Source organism: Nannospalax galili, unplaced genomic scaffold, assembly GCF_000622305.1.
Source record: "Nannospalax galili isolate Female #2095 unplaced genomic scaffold, S.galili_v1.0 scaffold328, whole genome shotgun sequence".
NCBI lineage: Eukaryota > Metazoa > Chordata > Mammalia > Rodentia > Spalacidae > Nannospalax > Nannospalax galili.
The window spans coordinates 1,476,590-1,495,000 of NW_008358342.1; the positions used below are offsets into that span (position 1 = coordinate 1,476,590).

Sequence of the window (18,411 nt, forward strand, 5' to 3'; positions counted from 1 at the left end):
GCTGAGGCTTGGCACTGTGAGAGGCCAGGAAAGGCCATAGGTGAAAGTACCACTTCAGTTGCAGCAAAGACCCCAGAATTGAAGGGGTCATGGAGAGAAACTGAGGCTTTGCACCCCAAGAGGCAAGAAGAGGTCATTGGTGAAGGTGTAGCCTCAGTTTCAGTGGTGACCCCAGCTTTTTGGAGATGCTGGGACCATGGGACGACCACCAAGGACAGCAGTAAGTGTGGAATGGAGCTGGCCTGGGTCTGTGAGATGAGCTGAGCGTGCTGTGGACTGCAGTCAGACCAGTGGAGCTGCCAGTACCCTTCGGAGCCCAGAAGACTGTGTGAATCCCAGATGTCCAGCCTCAAGCTACTTTGCTGGACTTGGGTTTTGCTTAGGTGTGCCTGAATCTTCCCTTTGAAATAAGACAGTACTCGTTTTGGATTTTACAGAAGCCCACCCATAGTTGAGACTTTTAAAAGAGACTATGGACTTTAAAGTGTTTGGATTTTTTAAGGACTATGGGGTTTTTTAAGTTGTTCTGTCTTAGGTTGTGATGGTAACATCATATCTTGGGGACAGAAATTGGAAAGTTATGGTTTAATAGTGATGTTTGTGTGTCAAGTTGACAAGGGGTCAATTGTGCTGCATAGCTTTAGTGTCAACTTGATACACCTGGGTTGAGGGAACCTCAATTGGGGAATTTCCTCTATTGGACTGGCCTGTGGCCATATCTGAGGGGCATCTTCTTGATGAGTGATGTGGGAGGGCCCAACCCACTGTGGGTGGTGTCACCCCTGGGCAGGCGGGCCTATGTTGCATGAGAAAGCAGGCTGAGCAGGGGCCAGAGAAGCAAGCCAGTGAGCAGTGTTCCTCCATGGCCTGTGCCCCAGCTACTGCCTCCAGGTTCCTGCCCTGAGTTCCTACCTTGGGCTCCCTGTTGAACCTGGGAGTTGTAAGCTGAATAAACCCTTTCCTCCCCAAGTTGGCAGTGGTCAGAGTGTTTTGTCACACAATGAAGAAACAAACCAGGACAGGGGGTGTCACGTCCTGGTGTATCTCTATGCCCAAGGCTGCCTGTATACACAGTGCAGCCGGTATACACAGTGACAGCTGGTGCTCTGGATGATGTTGGCCCCAAAGCTATGACCCACAAGAAGGACTTATTTCTAGCAGGATCTTCAACACCATTTTTTTTTAAATCACCGTGATAATTAAGTGAGTAGTTCTCTTTTGTAAAGTTCTTTACATGGATGTGCCTTTGAAGAACTGCTTTAGAAGTCTAATTTTTGTAAGGTCTAATATGACTCCCTTTGGAGCTTCCTAGCTAAATTAGAGCTTCTTAAGGAAGTGTCTGATGACAAAATAAACACATTGTCTGGATTTAGTCATTGTCGGTTCTAACTCGTCTTAAGACACATTTTGTTCTTACAGTAACAATCAACTGTTTCTCATAAACAGAGTGGAGACTTTGTGAAGGGACTTGAGCTTGAAAGGGACTCCTTGGGCCTGTTAGCAATAACTCTCTTCCAAAGGCCAAAAAGGTCAAAAGTATTTGGGAGCTTGTATCTAATCCTTAAAAGATTTTAGGGTTACCTCTTCAGAGGGGGGAATATTGGAGGGGAGAGAGTGGGCATGGATTTGATCAAAACACCTTATATACATGTATGAAATTCTTAATGAAGTTTTTGAAAAATTAAAAAATAAAAGACTCCCGAGCTGAAATTACCTTAGGCAGCACTGCCCAGCATTAGGGAAGTGAGGCCCTGAGATGGCTTACTTATCTGTGCATTGACAAATGGAGAAGGATAGCTTAGTAATAGTGGAAAAAACATTCTTGAGGGGCAGAGAGATAATAAAGTCAAGCTGGTTTATGGTGTGTCAATCCAAAAGTTTTTTAAGATGTATCTAAAAAGTGCATTTACTTAATGTGTGTTCTGTGTGTGTATCACTGTGTGATAAGGGGTGTGAATTTAGCCTCTTTAAGCCTGATCTCCTGGGGGCAAGATTTGAGTGTTAGAATGAACTTTATTTGAAAGGACTATCTATTGAGCTTTGATTTGGTCCCTCCTTACCAAAGAGAGGCGCTAAATAATGGCTGGCCTACCTGTTAGCCTTTTCTTTTCTTAATTCACTTTATAAACCTCTTTCTCTGTCCTCGTTCTCTGCTTTCTGTATCTAACTGTTCTTAAAAAGACTAAAGTGGTATGGGGGGGGAGGGAAAGAAAAATCAACTGTCACATTGTGAACATAATTGGTTCAATAAATAATGTCTTTGAATTCCCAAGGCGAACCTCAGAATCTTCACTTATGTCAATTAGTGGCTCAATAAGTGGTGGCAGTCTTAATTTAGATGGATAGGTGGATTCACAGCTTGCTTCTCACTTCCTTAGGAAGGGATGTGCTTTTCTTGTTTCAGAGACATACCATCTACTCTGAAAAGAGATGTTTGAAAAATAATTTATACAGCAGTTTTTATTCTTCCTGAAAATAGGAAGACATTTAATTATTTAAGGGGTTGAATTTCAACAAAAATTTGAAATGGGAAAGAAAATTGCCTGCAAATTCTACTAGGGCAGGAACTTTGTCTTGGTTGTTTGCCGTTTAATATCCAGTGCATATAGTAGGCACATAATATATTTGTCCATTGGATTGGTTGCTGAATGAGTGAAAACAGAAGTGAGCATAGCTGGGTCTGATGCTTAGACTGTGGTTAGAGTTTGTTCCACTGGTTGTTGTGCCCATGGTCTGTTATTTCTCCCCAACCTTTAAGAGTAGACTATGTTTTTAAGATTTGTTTTTATTTTTAAGTATAAGTGTGTGTCTAATGTGTGGATATGTGCATGTGAGTATGTGTGAGTGCAGATGCTTAAAGAGGCCAGAAGAGGGCACTGGAAGATTGGACCCCCTGGAGCTGGAGTTTTAATTGGTTATGAGCACCTGATGTGGGTGCTGGGAACACAGCAACATGAGCTCTTAACCACTGAGCCATCTTTCCAGCCCCAAGAGGAAGCTAGTTTTAAGAGCAGTGTTTATGACATCTCCAGGTATGATTAAGGAGAACATATTTCATTATTTCCCAAATAGGCAGAGTTGGAAAATATCTCAGATGCATTAAAAAACTGCTATTTATAAATTCTAGTGAATGAGCTAATTGCACTTCATAATTGCTTGAAGTGTTTTATCAGTGCACAAATGCCAGCTTTTGGCCTCACAGTTTGACTGGAGTCACTCTTAGGGCTCAGAAATCTGTGTTTTCTTTTATAGACAGCATTAATTTTTCTGGTATGCTGCATATAGAAGGCCCTAGTGTAGCTGGCTTTGCAGTCACCCAGCCTTAGTAGTCTAAGGCACTGCCTGGCAATAGTGTCCAGACTAAGGTACCTAGCAGAAAGGCTGTGAACTGTGAATAGGTCTTATATCTCTGGATGCTGGTCCTGTGGTTTGCTGCTTTGGTTCAGCTCATAATCCATAGTTTTCAGCCCCCATCAGGAACCTTTACTGCTGCTTCTCTCTAAAGCAGAATCATAATCTGGGGTGATGGCCCTGGCAGAATCTGAAGGGCCTTCTGAATCTTCTCATTTGCTCTGCCTTAGTGTTAAAGATATATTTTTGTGTATCTGCATGTGTGTTATGTATGGTGTGTTCATGTGGGTATGCATATGTGCATACAGTTGCATGTGCATGTGCACAAGTGTATTCATGTGTGTGGAGGCCAGAGGTTGATGTTAGGTGTCTTCTCTGATCACTTCCCACCTTATCTTTTTTTTTTTTTTTGGTTTTTTTGAGACAGGGTTTCCCTGTAGCTCCAGCTGTCCTGGAATTCACTATGTGGACGAGGCTGGCCTTGAACTCACAGAGATCCTCCTGCCTCTGCCTCCCGAGTGCTGGGATTAAAGGCGTGTGCCACTACGCCCAGCTCCTTATCTGTTTTTAAAAAATATTTTATTCATTATTTTTATTTTATATGCATGAATGTTTTACCTACATTATGTAAATGTATCAGGTGTGTGTAGTGTCCACAGAGACCAGGAGACGGTGTTGGATCCCCTGGAACTGGAGTTATAGATGGTTGTTAGCTGCTATGTAGGTTCTGGGATTCAAACCCAGGTCTTCTGGAAGAATAGCAAGTGTTCTTAACCACTGAGCCATCTCTCCAGCCCCCCCCCATCTTTTTTGAGATTGATCTCTCACTGAATTCGGAGCCCATGGATTCGTCTAGACTGGCTAGTCAGTGAGCTTCTGGGATCTGCCTGTCTCTGCCTCTCTGGTTCTTGGAACACAGGACAGCTCTTTTTCATTTTTAACATGTGCTGGGATCCAAATTCAGGTCCTTATGCTTGTACAGTAAGCACTTTACTGACAGAGTCATCTCCCCAGGCCCCAAGATATTTTACTGTGTGTACTAGTGATGCTTTTGAATCCTCACCATCCTGTCCTTTTTCTCAAGTGAACCCTAATGAGAAGTCCCAGCCTTTCTTCTGTAAGCCCACTCAGTATTCCCCAGCCCTGCTTGATCTTAATCACATGAGAGCTTGTCAAAGATAAGCTGGGACCTGCTAGAGTCCTGTTAAGCCAATATTCCCAGGAGAGGCCTGGGAAACTGTTCTACAGTTCTCTTTATTGCTGTTAATTCTCACCAAACATTTCTAGTCTCTGAGAACAGCAGACCCTTTCCTTTGGATCTAGCTTTGAGACATTTATTTCATAAGTATAATCTTATTCCATCTTTCCACCGGAAGGTTTATTCTCTGATCTACAGAACCAGTCTTTGAAGGAGGAAAGGAGTATCTGCCTTCTTCTTTCCCCAAAGATAGGTGATAGGTGGGCTGGCGTGAACAGTCAGAATAACCAGTGCAGAGGACTGGGGGTGTGACTGAAACCGGTGTGGCGTGCCTGTGTGCTCCTGGCATCACTACATCGTAGCTGTATAGTTTGGGGCACGGTTTAAACCTCTTTGAATATGTTTTCTCACCAGTAAAGGAGCAGGGAGAGTAGTAGTTGCCTGAGAGTTTTGTCTGTGTCACACAGGTGTCCTCTGTGAGCTCTGGAGACCTAACTCAGAGATGGAAATTTGCCCATGGAGTATTTTGGAGAGGACTCTGAGGGATATCTCTTTGGGGAGGAGGGACGCAGGGTGAGGAGCAAGTGATGTTGATTGTGATACAGTCCTAGCAGAGGTCTCAGCTGATCTCATGGGGAGCTACGGGGAATGCAATATCCCTTAATGTTCACAGTTGAGGGAAGAGGGCCATTATACCTCCAGACCCACCGGTCATTGGCTATGGGCAGGCCCTGGAGAAAAGACATGAGCTCAGGTGAGGTTGCCTACTTTGGCTCTGGTGCCCACATGCCTACAGCAGTCCACAGTAGGTTCTGGTGTTTGGGGAAGGAGTGTCTCCACCTTGGAGGATGTCAGTGGGATGCTGCAGCACCCACTACCCCTGAAAGCAAGTATGAACCCTTGGCAATGAACTCAGCACAATTGTCAGTGTTCAGCAAACAGTTGCAGTTGCCATTATCCCAACGCTGGCAAGATGCACTGCTTGGAGCCATTGCTTACCTTCTCTTGAGCTGTGCTGATGTTGCAAGCAGGTCCCAAGTGCTGCTCTACCCACCTCCCAAATAGCTCTGAGCACATGTGGAGAAGGTGGAAGGGGATCGCTGAGTAAAATATTATAAGAATGTCAGGGATGACATGTGCCCGCTTTTCTGAAATGAATATATTGCTGGTACCTGGATTCCCTGAAGGGAAAAGGTTGTGATAAATGTAAAAGTACTTGTCTATGAAATATGACATTTTGATTTTTCTTTCTTCTCTCTGTAGGGAATTAGAATAATGGAGATGCTGCTAAAGGAACAGTGTGGTGCCCCCTTAGCTGAATAAAGAATCTTCAGTAGGTACCAAAAACAAAATCAGAATTATTTACTCAAGCCGTGTTTTTATGCTTATAAGCCTGGCATTATGAATCAGCCTCCTGGGCTATTCACACAGTCCGTTTCCTAGTGATACCTATACAATACTATTTCACAGGTGTTTTGTTATCTGTTCTGCAGCTTTATTTGCTTGGTGCTTTGATTTTTCAGAGCAGTTTTGTATGATGCACTGAGTTACAACTGCTTTCAGATTGCTTAAACTGTTCAGCATAATCTCCCATGATTGAGGCCCTCAAGGTGGCAGAGATTTGTAAAGACTGCACTCAGGATTAACTGCAGCTTACTTTTATTGTTATGCGAACAATAAACAGAGAGACTTAAAGCTGTAATTGGAGCAGAAAGAATCACAAGAAAGGAACATGTTGATTGGCCAGTAAAACAAATATGTCTTATTAGTCTGGAAACTAATCTCTAAACCCCAAATAAGAACTGCTCCCAAATCTGAAAATTTCTGAATGCTGATATAATGCTATGAGTGGAAAATTTTGTGCCTGACCTTATATGGTGGGTAGCAGTCAAAAGAAGGTGAACTAAAACTGTTGTATAGAATTATCTTCAGACTATGAGTATATGGTCTATATGAAAATTAAGTGAATGTCATGTTTATACTTAGAGTCTAATTTCAGGAAATCTCATTATGTATATGCAAATATTAAAAAATGAAAAATTCCTAAATCCCAAATATTCTCATCCCAAGTATTTTGGATAAGGGATACTCAACAGGTGCATTTCTCCCACTGTCTAAAATGCTAGTCTGAAGGTTTTTGAGTCTTAGGAATAATTTTTAGACTCTGGGTTGAATGGCCTTGAGTGACTGGCAATTTTGCCATGGGCACAGGCTAATAATTCTGAATTACCTTATGCCAGCTTAAAAGTACACTGCACATAGTTTTGTATAAACAACCTGGAATTCTAATTGAGATGTGCAATAAACTTGGAGAGCAGTTAACCAAAGAAGAAGCAAAAGGATTGCTCACACACAAGTATCTTGACATTCAGAGCATGCATGCCAGGCCTACAAACAGACATCAGTTGGAGATTGTGTTTCTGCTTGGTTTCAAGTTGGATTCCATTCTGGTTAACACTTAGCTTCTGTACACTTAACATAGATTAATAGATTTCAATGTTACTGGAAAGCCTAAGCAAAATCATTAACTTATGATAATCAACTGTCATTCTCCAAGATCCAACTATTTTTTGCACAGCCACATAGAGTTAAATGTGATACTGGCTTTGATTCACTGTTTTCCCAGGTAGAGGCATCTTTAATGGCTTCTACTTAGCCTTTTCAGTCATAATAGACCTCACTCTCACTAAATGCTTATGTACTTGGGCACAGATCTCCTCTTTGGGGAGATCTGAAGTCAGCTCAAAGTTATGTGAGGGAGTTAAGGCACCTTCACTTACACTGGAAAGGCATATACCTGTTATTTTCCAAACTTCAAGTTAGTGGTCTTGAAACTTTAGTGAACAACAGAAACATCTAGAGGATTTGTTAAGCCCAGAATAGTGGACCCATTCCTGGGATTCTGGTTGAGTAAGTCTGGGGTGGGCTCCTATAATCTCTGGGTAGAGACAGATTTGATACTAGGGGGTTTAACATTTTGTGTATTCATCCAACTTTAAGTCAGTTAGAAGGATGATTTTCATTCTATGTCTTGTCCCCAATTTATTTATTTATTATTTATTTATAGTTTTTAGTTTTTAATTATTTGAATGTACAGCTTCACTCTGCATCAAATGCCCCTGAAAGGAGGAGGCAAGGCTCGTGTGGTTTTCAACCAGTTTGTATTTAAAGTTTGTTAGTAATGATAAGTAAATTAAAGAAACTTACCACATGGCCTGTTGTCGTTCAGGCCCAGTGGCTACTTGTCCCAGGACAGCTATGAATGAGCCCAATACAAAATTGTAAACGCATTTAAAATATTAAAACATTATGAGGCTTTTTTTTGCATCTTTTTCACGTGATTTCATTATGCGATTCTTGAGCAGATGATAATGTTGTTTTTTTCATTGTCAAAAGGTTGCACACTTAGATTGTCAGTCTTCTTTCTCTTTTACCCATGCGAAGCTGAGCCATGAACTTGGGTTTTGTACAGTGTATGGAAGGTGATTATTCCATCTTAAGTAGGTGACAGAAGTCTGGATAGGGCCAGGACTTCAGTGTGGGACAGTAGCATCCAATGCCACAGAATTCCCCCATTATGTACACAACTCACTCTCACATTTCTCAGAGGAGCAAAGGTAAGGGATATATACTTTTTGCATATAAACCTATAATTATTATACACTAAAGATGACTATTGAAGCTTTAATGTGTTCCCCAAATCAGCTTCATGGAGGTATTATTTACATGTAACTAAATTGGTGATTTGTCCATTTTGTAGTATACTATTTTGTGAGTTACAATATGTAGTTTTGTAATCATTACCACAAATGAGATTTGGAAAACTCTGAGGTTTTCATGTTGTGGTCGTGTTTCCACCTTATTCTTCTGTCCCCCATTTTCTTGACAATGTTTACAAAGTTTTTGCAGTTTGACATGCTTCTGTCTTGAAGGAACTTTTTTTACTTTCTCAAAAGTAGCTTTATGGAAAACAAGGAGATAGTTGCAGGTGTTTTATGAGATGTAGCGTGCTACACTAAATGAAAGGGGCAACATTCAGAATTGCCATGAGTTCAGGAGCAGCCTGGGCTACAGAGTGAGTTCCAGGCCAACCTGGCTTATAGTGTGAGACCCTGTTTCAAAAATAAAAATGGCTAATGAAGTGGCTCATCAGAAAAAGGTGATTGCTATCAAGTCTGATAACCTGAGATTGACCTTGGGGACCCAGATAGTGGAAGGATAGAAACAACTCCCACAAACAAGATGTCCTCTAACCTTTACATCTACACATGTGCACACATATACACATCTGTGGGGGCATGCCATAGTTAGAGGGTGCTTCTGCTTTTATAAATTTTTAGTAGAACACAGCTGTGCTCCCGGCTATGTTAAAAGTCAAAACAGCAGACTTGAGAAGTTGTGACAGAGACCTTGTAGCCTTCAAAGCCCAAGTTATTTACTGTTTGTTCCTTTAAGGAAAAAGTTTGTTGCCACCTGAGTTATTGTCTTAAATTAGCATCTAGGGTTGTTGTGGTAATTGTGTGGCCTTTTAAAACTGTAGCATTGATCATACCATATATTTGTTTCAAACTGTTTGACAGTTTATTTCCCCTGAATTAGTTCTAACATCTTCACTTAGTGAAACTTGGATGATTCTATCTTAAGGCATGAATAAATATTAAAATGACAATAACAATGAAGTCAAAAATACCAGGAACAGCATCACTAGAATCACTCATAAAGTTCCAGTGCTCAGGCAGTAGAAATACATAAAATGTCACTGCAGCATGGTAATAGTACAGGTGCTGTTAATAACCTAGTTAACATACCAACTTTGGAATTTAGTAATTCTCATTTTTTCTGTATTGTGTGTGTGTGTGCATCTGTGCACTCATGTGTGTAGATGCAGGCATGTTTGCCATGGCACACGTGTGGAGGTCAGAGGAAGACTTTGGATGTTGGTTGTCCCCTCCACCTTGTTTGAGACAGGGTCTCTCTTCCCTCACCCATATGACAAGCTAGCTGACTTCTGAGCTTCTGGGGAGTCTCCTTTTTCTATCTCCCATCTCCTTTTGTGAGCGCTGGGGTTACTGATGCACATGCTACCGTGTCTGGTTTTGCATAGGTTCTGGGTCTTGGAACTCAGGTCCTCATAATTGGGCAGCAAGTACTTTATCCACTGAGCCATCTCCTCAGCTCAGTTCTCAATTTTTAAGAGACATTCTGTGGATTTTCAGAAATGTGCACAAGGAGGGATTACTATCTGTATGCCATACCACATCTCAAATTTACAGGATTTTAATTCACATTGCATGTGCCCACATTGTATGAGATACCTAGCATTAAAGGTAACATCCACGAACTTTCTAACCTTTATGTCCAAGTGGGCATTTGAAGAAGAAGATTAGAAAGCTTAGAAGGTGATCTTGTCATGAGCTAAAATGGAGGCACATAAATCTCACTAACCAATGTGCTTGCGGCATTGCTGCTGACATATCCATTTGATAGATTTTTGATTTCCTGTCACTTTTGAATAAAACAAATAGCCCTGACATCTGTTTGTTCTTGCCACTGGCATTTGGGAGACAGGCTTGGTGAGGTTTGATAACATAGCAGAGTTTATCACAGCAGCATGATTAAGACCTCAGTTTTAGCTACATCTTAAACTCCTCTCCAAACTAGCTTCTGTGGGTAGTTGGATGTAATAAAATGAGGTGCTTGCTTTGTTCAAAGATCACTAGGAGGTAGGAATGCAATTTCTTCAAGAATTATCCATAGTGATAGAATTCAAGTGACTCTCAGGAGTTGCTTGAGAAAAGAGGGCAAATAAGTATTGATTGCTGAGACATGTTTATTAGGTGATAAAACCTGTTTTCTTTCTCTTGCAGGGAAACTGCTGTTGTATCTACTTTTTTTCCCCAAGAACCACTCCTTGGCCACTGCGTGCTTCAGGATACAGGCTTCGGGATACAGTGTCGGTGTCTTAGAGAGGAGACCTTCCTGCCAGAGCATAAACTGACACTTCGGACCCTGCTTCAAATAGCGGGACTCATGGAGATGAGACCTTTTAAAATGACTTTTTTATGACATAATCTCTTTACAGTTTTATGAATAAAGGGGGAAAAATCCGCACATGGTATCTACATTTCCACAAGGTGCTCTACTGTTCTTCTGTGATGGTGTCAGGGCAGCCAAGGACAGGATAAAGGCCTGGGGAGGGACCTGTGCTTGTATGCTATCAGCATCATTGTTCACAGGATCCACGAGAGGATTCTGGGACAGATGATCTGGTTGACCTGCTACTGTTTCCTGAGAGCTGAAATAGAAAGGTGATACACCAGACCCATGGTAAAGTTAACCCACATGTACCAGTTTGATATTCTCAGGAGTCAGTCAGCTTTTATGAGGTAACATGTCAACAGTGTGACCCTCTACAAGAACACTGAGTGGAGAACAGAAGGCAGGGTGTCTGGCTGTGGCTCCCGCTGACTTGTTTTGTGATATGGAGTGAACCATCCAGATCTGTTTTTTCTTGGGAAAGTGGGATTCATCAGGCACAGGTCCTTCTGCCTGCGAGTTATGATGACACAACAAGGTGGTTTAGCTTGAAGAGCATGGGGTTGGAGCTGGTCAGATAGACAGGAGCTCGAATCCAGGTTCTACCATCTAGTATTTAGTGGCCATGAACATCATTCTGAATCTTTCCAAAGCTAATTTTTAAAAACTTTTGAAATGAGATGACGGCCTTAACCCTGAGGTTGCTGGACTGATCTGAGAGATCCTTTGCAGGAATTGCGTAGCATAGGGACTGGTGCATGATGGGGTTTAGTAAATAGGATCCATTATTATGTGAGATCAGTTTTGAGCATTTACTTTTTTGTTTTCTTTTTATTTTGTATTCTTTTTGAGACAGGTCCTCATATAGCCCAGGCTGGCCTCAAACTCTATGTAGCTGAGGATGATCTTGAACTTCTGATTCTTCTGTCTCCACATCCAGAGTGCTGGGGTCACAGATGGCACAGCTGCCACCACACCTAGTTTATGTGGGGCTGGAGATCAAACTTAGGGCTCTGTGCATGTTAGGCAAGCACTCTACCATCTGAGCTGCATCCCCAGCCCCAAGCATCTGCTTTTCACCTGTAGTGTAGGTGGTTTTAGTGTTTGAAAATTAGATGACATTAGTTTGCATTTCCCATGATGGGAAGCCAAAATATAAATGCATACTATCTAGCAGAAAGCTTGAAGAGAAGTAATAATTTGGAATTCATCTTAAGATAAAAATTGGGCCATTACTAGAAAGACTTAGGGAAACTGTTCTTTTTTTATTATTTGAATTTTTTTCTACTTAGTGCAATGATGAATTTCAAAGCAATTGTACTTTTTTGTACAAGCCTGCCACTGCGAGCCTCTTCTTATTGTGTTTGAGCTATTTGTGAAGTCTGAGTTTTGTCTCTTGGGATAATTTCCTTTCATTTCCTTAGTGTTTTACTCTTCAGTTCTGTTGGAGGGAAAATGAATGGTAGAAATCAGAGCATATTTTGACCTTGTTTTCCAGCTTGTAAATGGCATTTAGTCGGCTTCTGGAATAATTTCCCTTTTCTAAAAGTAAGTGAATTATGGAAGTGAGAGGCAAAGATTTTTATTTGGAGGTTGCTGTTGGAATAGACATAACCTTCCATTAAAAAAAAAAAAAACAACAACAATACAGGGGCTGGAGAGATGGCTCAGCGGTTAAGAACACTGACTGCTCTTGCAGAAGACCTGGATTTGAATCCCAGCACCCATATGGCAGCTAACAACTGCCCATAACTCCAGTTCCAGGGGATCCAACAGCCTCTTCTGTCTTCCACAGGCATGTACAACATGGGTGCACTTACCTACATGCAGGCAATATGTGCATATACATAAAATACAAATAATAAAATATTTTTTAAAAAATAGTGTGTGTGTGTGTACACCTTTAACACTAGCACTGAGGGACAAATAAAAAATAATAAATAAAAATATTTGAAAAACAAAAAACAAAACAACAACAAAAACAATACAGCAACAACAAAAACTCAAAAAACTTGCACCTTCTCAAAGCTTGAGTTCTCAACTTCGGTTACCATTTAGGATCACTTGGGGGACCTTATGCTATCCTGAGGCCTAAGGTACATCCCAGTCCAAGAAATCAGACTCTCTGGACATGGAAGCTAGGAATCCTATCATGTAAAAGCTCTACAGGTATTCCCAGGGGGCATCTAAGGACAGAAACTTTACTTTAAATTCTGGGGTAATTTGTGTACAATATTCAAATTCTTTCTTTTTTCTTTTCTTATTTATTTAGAGAAAGGATCACACTATGAAGCCCTGACTGCCATGGTACTCACTGTGTGTACCAGGCTAGCCTCCAACTTGTGGCAATCCTCCTGCCTCAGCTAGTATAAGTGGCTACCAGTATCTCCAGTTCTTGATTTCTTTCTCGACATGTCTGAGGTAGGAAAGGATCTTGGTGGCAGGAGTTTTTACTAGGAATGGAGTGAGGCAGAGAGAGTTGAATTTGTACCAGATTCCTTGAAGCTGAGGTGGTCAGTGCAAATGTGTCCTGGCCGCTGTCGTGATGAGTGAAGCAGGCCAAGCCTGCAGAGGCCTCATGGCACGCCTGGCTGAAGGCAAACAGCTGCTGCCCAGCTCCAGTGGGCATGTGGCTTCTTGATTTGGTGTTTTAATGTTCAACTTTCCAGGAAAAGACAAGGGAGAAGTGGGAGGAGACGAAATCTCTTAGTTTTTATGTTGGCAACACCTTCAGAATTGTTTGAAATCTTCTGTTGGCCATATGTATTTGCCAGCCAGCACTGCTGAGCCTGCGCTTCCAGAGTTTTAAGGACTGGCTTAAATATTATAGGAGACTTTCATAGTTGCTTTTTGGAACTCTAGACATAGATATCAGCTGCTTTGTGACTTCTTTCCAAGACAGCTTTTAGGTGTTTTTCCTTCCTCGTTCCCCATTGATTCTCTGAACTTGCATCGAACCTTTCCTCATCCAGTGTTTCCCCCTTTATAGCCATCTGTTGCTTTTATGTTAACATATTTGCTTTAGAAATCCTGCAGTCTTGGGGTTGGAGAGATTGCCCAGCAGCTAAGTGCTCATGCTGCTCTTGCAGAGAACTTAAGTTCTATGCACAGCACCCATGTTAGATGACTCACAACCTCCTGTGAGTCCAGCTCCAGGGATCCAGTGCCGCCTTCTGGCTTCTAAGGGCACTGCATTCATGTACAACAAACCCACACACAGACACACACTTATACATATAATTAAAAATAAAAATAAGGGCTGGAGAGATGGCTCAGTGTTTAAGAACACTGGCTGCTCTTGCAGAGGACCCGGGTTTGATTCCTAGCACCCACATGGTGGCTACAAACCATCCTTAACTCCAGTTCCAGGGGAATCCGAAACCCTCTTCTGACCTCCACGGCACTGAATGACATGGGTGCGCTTAGTTACATGCAGGCAATACACTCATACCCATAAAATAAAAATAATAAAATATTTTAAGAAATCCTAAAATCGTAGTCTTTTAAAAATTAACTAGGGCTTAAGAGGTTAATTATGTATATATTATAGAAATCCACACTTAATTTTGTTATCTACTGTGTAGGGTAAGAAATGTCAAAGTGGGGAATGTGGTTTTAGTGGGCACAGTAGGCACTTTTAGTGGAAAGGGTTCTTTTACAGACCTGGCTAGTTTCTTGACTGGGTCACTGAGCCTATACTTCAAGGTAAGGCTGTACCATGATGCTCAGACTGACTAGACACCTCTGGAGACCTATGCTACAGTGTAGGCTCCCCACAGATTGTGATTCTTTTTTTAAAAAAATATCTTATTTTTTAAATTTTATGTATATGAGTGCATTGTCGGCACCCATGTTGTGCAATGCCCTCAAAGGTCAGAAGAGTCCAGATCCTCTGGAACTGGAGTTATGGATGGTTGTCAGCCACCATGTACATGCTGGTAATAAAAGCTGGGTACTCTGCAAGAACAGCCACTGCTCTTCACCACTGGGCCATCTCTCCAGCCCCCAGATTATGATTCTTACAACTTCATTTGGGACTCAGAATCTGCATTTTGAAGCAAGTTCTCCAGGACATTTGTGGTTCTATAACATAGACCACATTTTGAGAAAAACAGTTTGGGACTAAGCACTTGGTCCCTGTGCTTAGGTTTCAAATCAGTTGAGTTCACCTATCATTGTGGTTGATTACTCAGTATGAACTCTAAAGTTCTTTTTAAAAAATATATATGTTTTAAATTTTCTGTGTATGAGTGTATTACCTGCATGTACGTAAGTGCACCCATTTCATGCAACACTGCACAGGTCAGAAGAAGGCATTGAATTTTCCTGGAACTGGAGTTAAAGATGGTTGTTAGCCACCATGAGGGTGCTGAGCATTGAATCTGGGTCCTCTGCAAAAACAGCCAGTGTTCTTAACCACTGAGCCATCTCTCCAGCCTGGAGCTCTAAGGTTCTTATGTAGAGGGGTGCTGACTTGAGTACTTCCCACATGATAGAGGTTCCTTTGGGAGGGAGAGCGCTTATGTTTTCAGTCATAGATGGATGGAAAAGATACTGTATTCGTTTACAGCAATTACTTTGGACATTTTATAATCAGTGCCTGTGGACTGATATCTCATTTCTCAGACACTGTGGGGCACATAGTATAGACAACTTGACACTGTTCAATTCCACATGTTTTTATATTTATTTCAACCATTTACATTGATTTAAAATTGATTTAAAAAATAACTTTTTGGGGGCTGGAGAGATGGCTCAGTGGTTAAGAGCACTGGCTTCTCTTGCAGAGGACCTGGGTTTGATTCCCAGCAACCACATGGCAGTTAATAACTGTCTTTAACTCCAGTACCTGGGAAATTCAACAACTTCTGACCTCAGCAGGCATTGCGTGGCACATGTACACTTACATACCTGAAAGCAATACACTCATACACATAAAATTTTTAAAAAAAATTAAAAAAATTAAAAAATTACTTATTTCCTGCTTTTATAAACTGAATTTACCAAAGAAAACTCCTTTCAGAGTCATCATCATATTTTTAATTCCTTTGGGTCCTTCTCAGGTTTGGTAAAACTCCTATCTACTGGTCTGCTTTTTGAACTCCATAGTGCTTTTTTGAGTTTCTTTTCTCTCAGCATAATTTTCTGTCATTTTCTGCTGTCATTTCTGTGTCAGCCTCCAGAAGCCTTCCTTTCATTTTCCGTGGAGTTGGCAGGCCATATGGCTGTGCATTGTGTGTCCAGTAGCAGCGAACAATATCTGATGATGCTTTGGGAGGACTTTCTCACATTCGAATGAGTGAATTTGGATGCATTGATTTGGGACGTTATTTTAGTGGCTCAGCCATCCTCTAACTTCCTGATTTCAACTGCAGTTGTCAGATCTATGACCTCAAGATAAGTGACATGTGGCTGGAACTCATTTCTCTTGATGTATACATAAACCCTTGTTGCAATAGTTGTGTTAGTATTTTACTGTGTATTCTGTTTCATAATGCAAAACTTAATGTTGATTAAAACTCAAATGAAAATTTCTCAGGCTAGGTTTTTATACAGGATGAAGTGTTTTAAATTCAGTTATTGTGAGTTAGAGCCATAAAATTCCATGCTGCAGTCATTCTGAAATAAAGTCATTACAATGAATATTTGTATGCGAACACTAATTTCACGGGGATGTCATTTTGGGCACAATTTGTGTTTATCAGTTGTAGAAGTCCTTCTTCTCCCCAGCTGCTCCACAGGAAGGTGTTAGATAACAAGATGTTCACACCTTCCTCCCCCAAGATGAGCTAATAAAGTTTCTCTGAGAAGAGGAGGCCACCCTTACCTGGTGACCCAGACGGGCCAAGTGCAAAGGACCAGAGACCTCTGGGGGAATAAATAGATGAAGCGCAGTGGCAGCATGGAGGCGGGTGGCCCTAGAAAGGAAAGGAAGGGTGGGGCAGCTTCTGTTGATCAGAGCCTCTGCACTGCTTCCTGCCTGTTGTTTCTGAGACTCACTTTCATCTGTTTGCGTTTTGGCTGTCTTTAAGTGGATCTTTATGCCTTGCTGCTGAAGTGCCAGTCCAAACCCTACTGATGTTGTTCTTCTGCTTGAGCCAGGGTGGGGTGGGTGATGACCTTACTTTTAGTAGTACAGTCTTTAGTTCAGCCAACATTATTGAGTGCTTGCTGTGTGTAAGAGAAAGGTTGGGTTCATCATCTCTTGACTTGATCCAATGGGTCACTAGAAGGCTTGAAGCATCATATACTGACATGGCAGTGCTAGGTATCAATTGACAGCGAGACTGATACGTTTACTTCTTAGGTTTTGCAACTACTAATCAGAAACTACTAATCAGCAACTATAGGTCAGCATAAGATGCACTGTGCAGAGATCAGCACAAAAATATGTAGGTTGGCAGTCCCAAAGCTCAGTAGCGCACAGTTGTGGATAGCACCTGAGTTAATGAAGGGTGACTTGTACCTTAGAAGATAACAGCTCTATAGATCTGGCCTCATAGACAGAAGGGTGGTGCACCCTCACGTGATCACTTCACCACAGTTGGTAGGAGCTTCACAGTGCACAGTGATTGCAGGGCATGGCACACTCAAGCATGGTCCTCTTCCTGTCAGGCTTGGACTTGCAGCCTGGTCTGAAGACATCTCCCAATTTAGAGTTTCGGTATCAACAGCATTTCTCTGATGTCTTTGGGGTGTGGGGACAGGATGACATGTCAACCATTTCAGACTAACCTCCAGAACTTTAACACAAACTTTGGAGAGACTGACCCACAATAAAAGTTAATTAACAGAAGTTAACTTTCTGTATATCAACTTATAAAAACTCACAGAAATTTAAAATGAGTATTTCTTTCATATCTTACCTGCCCTATAAACCATCTGGAGACCTTTAAAAATGGCCGATGCCTAGGTCTTAGCCCTGGAGATTTCCTCTGGTTCATTAGTCTGCATTGTAGGCCTTGCATTAGGATTACATGAAGCTCCACAGATGATCTAAGCTATGGATAGTGAGTCCCACTGACTGTAATGTTCTCTCTTTGATAGTAACCATAAGAATCTCGTTGGGGGAGGAAGTCTGAGGTAGATTTCTCCTAGGGTTTTACCTGAAGTCCCTTAGTAAAAAAATGTAATTTATGTCTAATGAAAAATGCTCCAATGTCTCTAAATACTAATAGGACAGAGATATTAAAAATACCTCACCATAGGCAGCCATTTTGTTATGACCAGAAATTCAAAGTTGCACTTGCTGGAAGAGGATCCCAGGTAGAAAAAGGGTCTCATGACTAGCTCCAGACACTTGCTTATCTCAAAGGGTTAACCTCAGTCACTGCACTGCCGGACCTTAAGATGTAGCTTTTGAACTGTAGACAGGCATGCTGTGCAAGAAGTGGCAGAGAGAAAATAGCATCCACCATCCTGCTAAATTAAACTCCACAGAGTCATTCTCTGGTGTTCTCCGAGAAGGTTAGAGCCATTTCGTGCCCGCCATCTGCCAGCTGCTGATGGAATCATGACTTTATTGTGCTGGTGCCAGGATGAACTTTTAGATCTGATGGCAAAGGGTAGAATACTAACTCTTTGTTTGCATGTCTTTGTTTCCCCATTTTGAGTTTAGGTGTCTCCTTCAATTCTGAAGTTCACAATTGCTCAGACTTGGAAATTGCTTCCTTGTTGGTTTTTCTATAGGTTTAGGGGAAATTTCTTTCTGGATGGAAGCCCCTGCTGTTGTTTGTGTTTCTTTAAGGATGTGGTTATTAGTCCCATCTTTTGAAACCAAAGTTGTTCTGTCAATCAGTCCAAAAAAAAAAAAAAAAAAAAAAAAG

The 18,411-nt window shown here is 41.5% G+C and overlaps 1 protein-coding gene across 2 annotated transcripts in view; it reads left to right on the plus strand.

The window, feature by feature from the left end:
- The window catches only part of Prelid2 (PRELI domain containing 2), a 74,700-nt gene extending 64,060 nt beyond the window's left edge, over positions 1-10,640 (plus strand). For both annotated transcript variants that reach the window (XM_017795222.2, XM_008821650.3), the window contains exons 6-7: positions 5,813-5,882; positions 10,417-10,640. In XM_017795222.2, coding sequence (XP_017650711.1) covers positions 5,813-5,872 — 60 coding nt within the window. In that variant the 3' untranslated portion in view covers positions 5,873-5,882; positions 10,417-10,640. The remainder of the gene's footprint in view (positions 1-5,812; positions 5,883-10,416) is intronic.
- Positions 10,641-18,411: the final 7,771 nt, after the last annotated feature.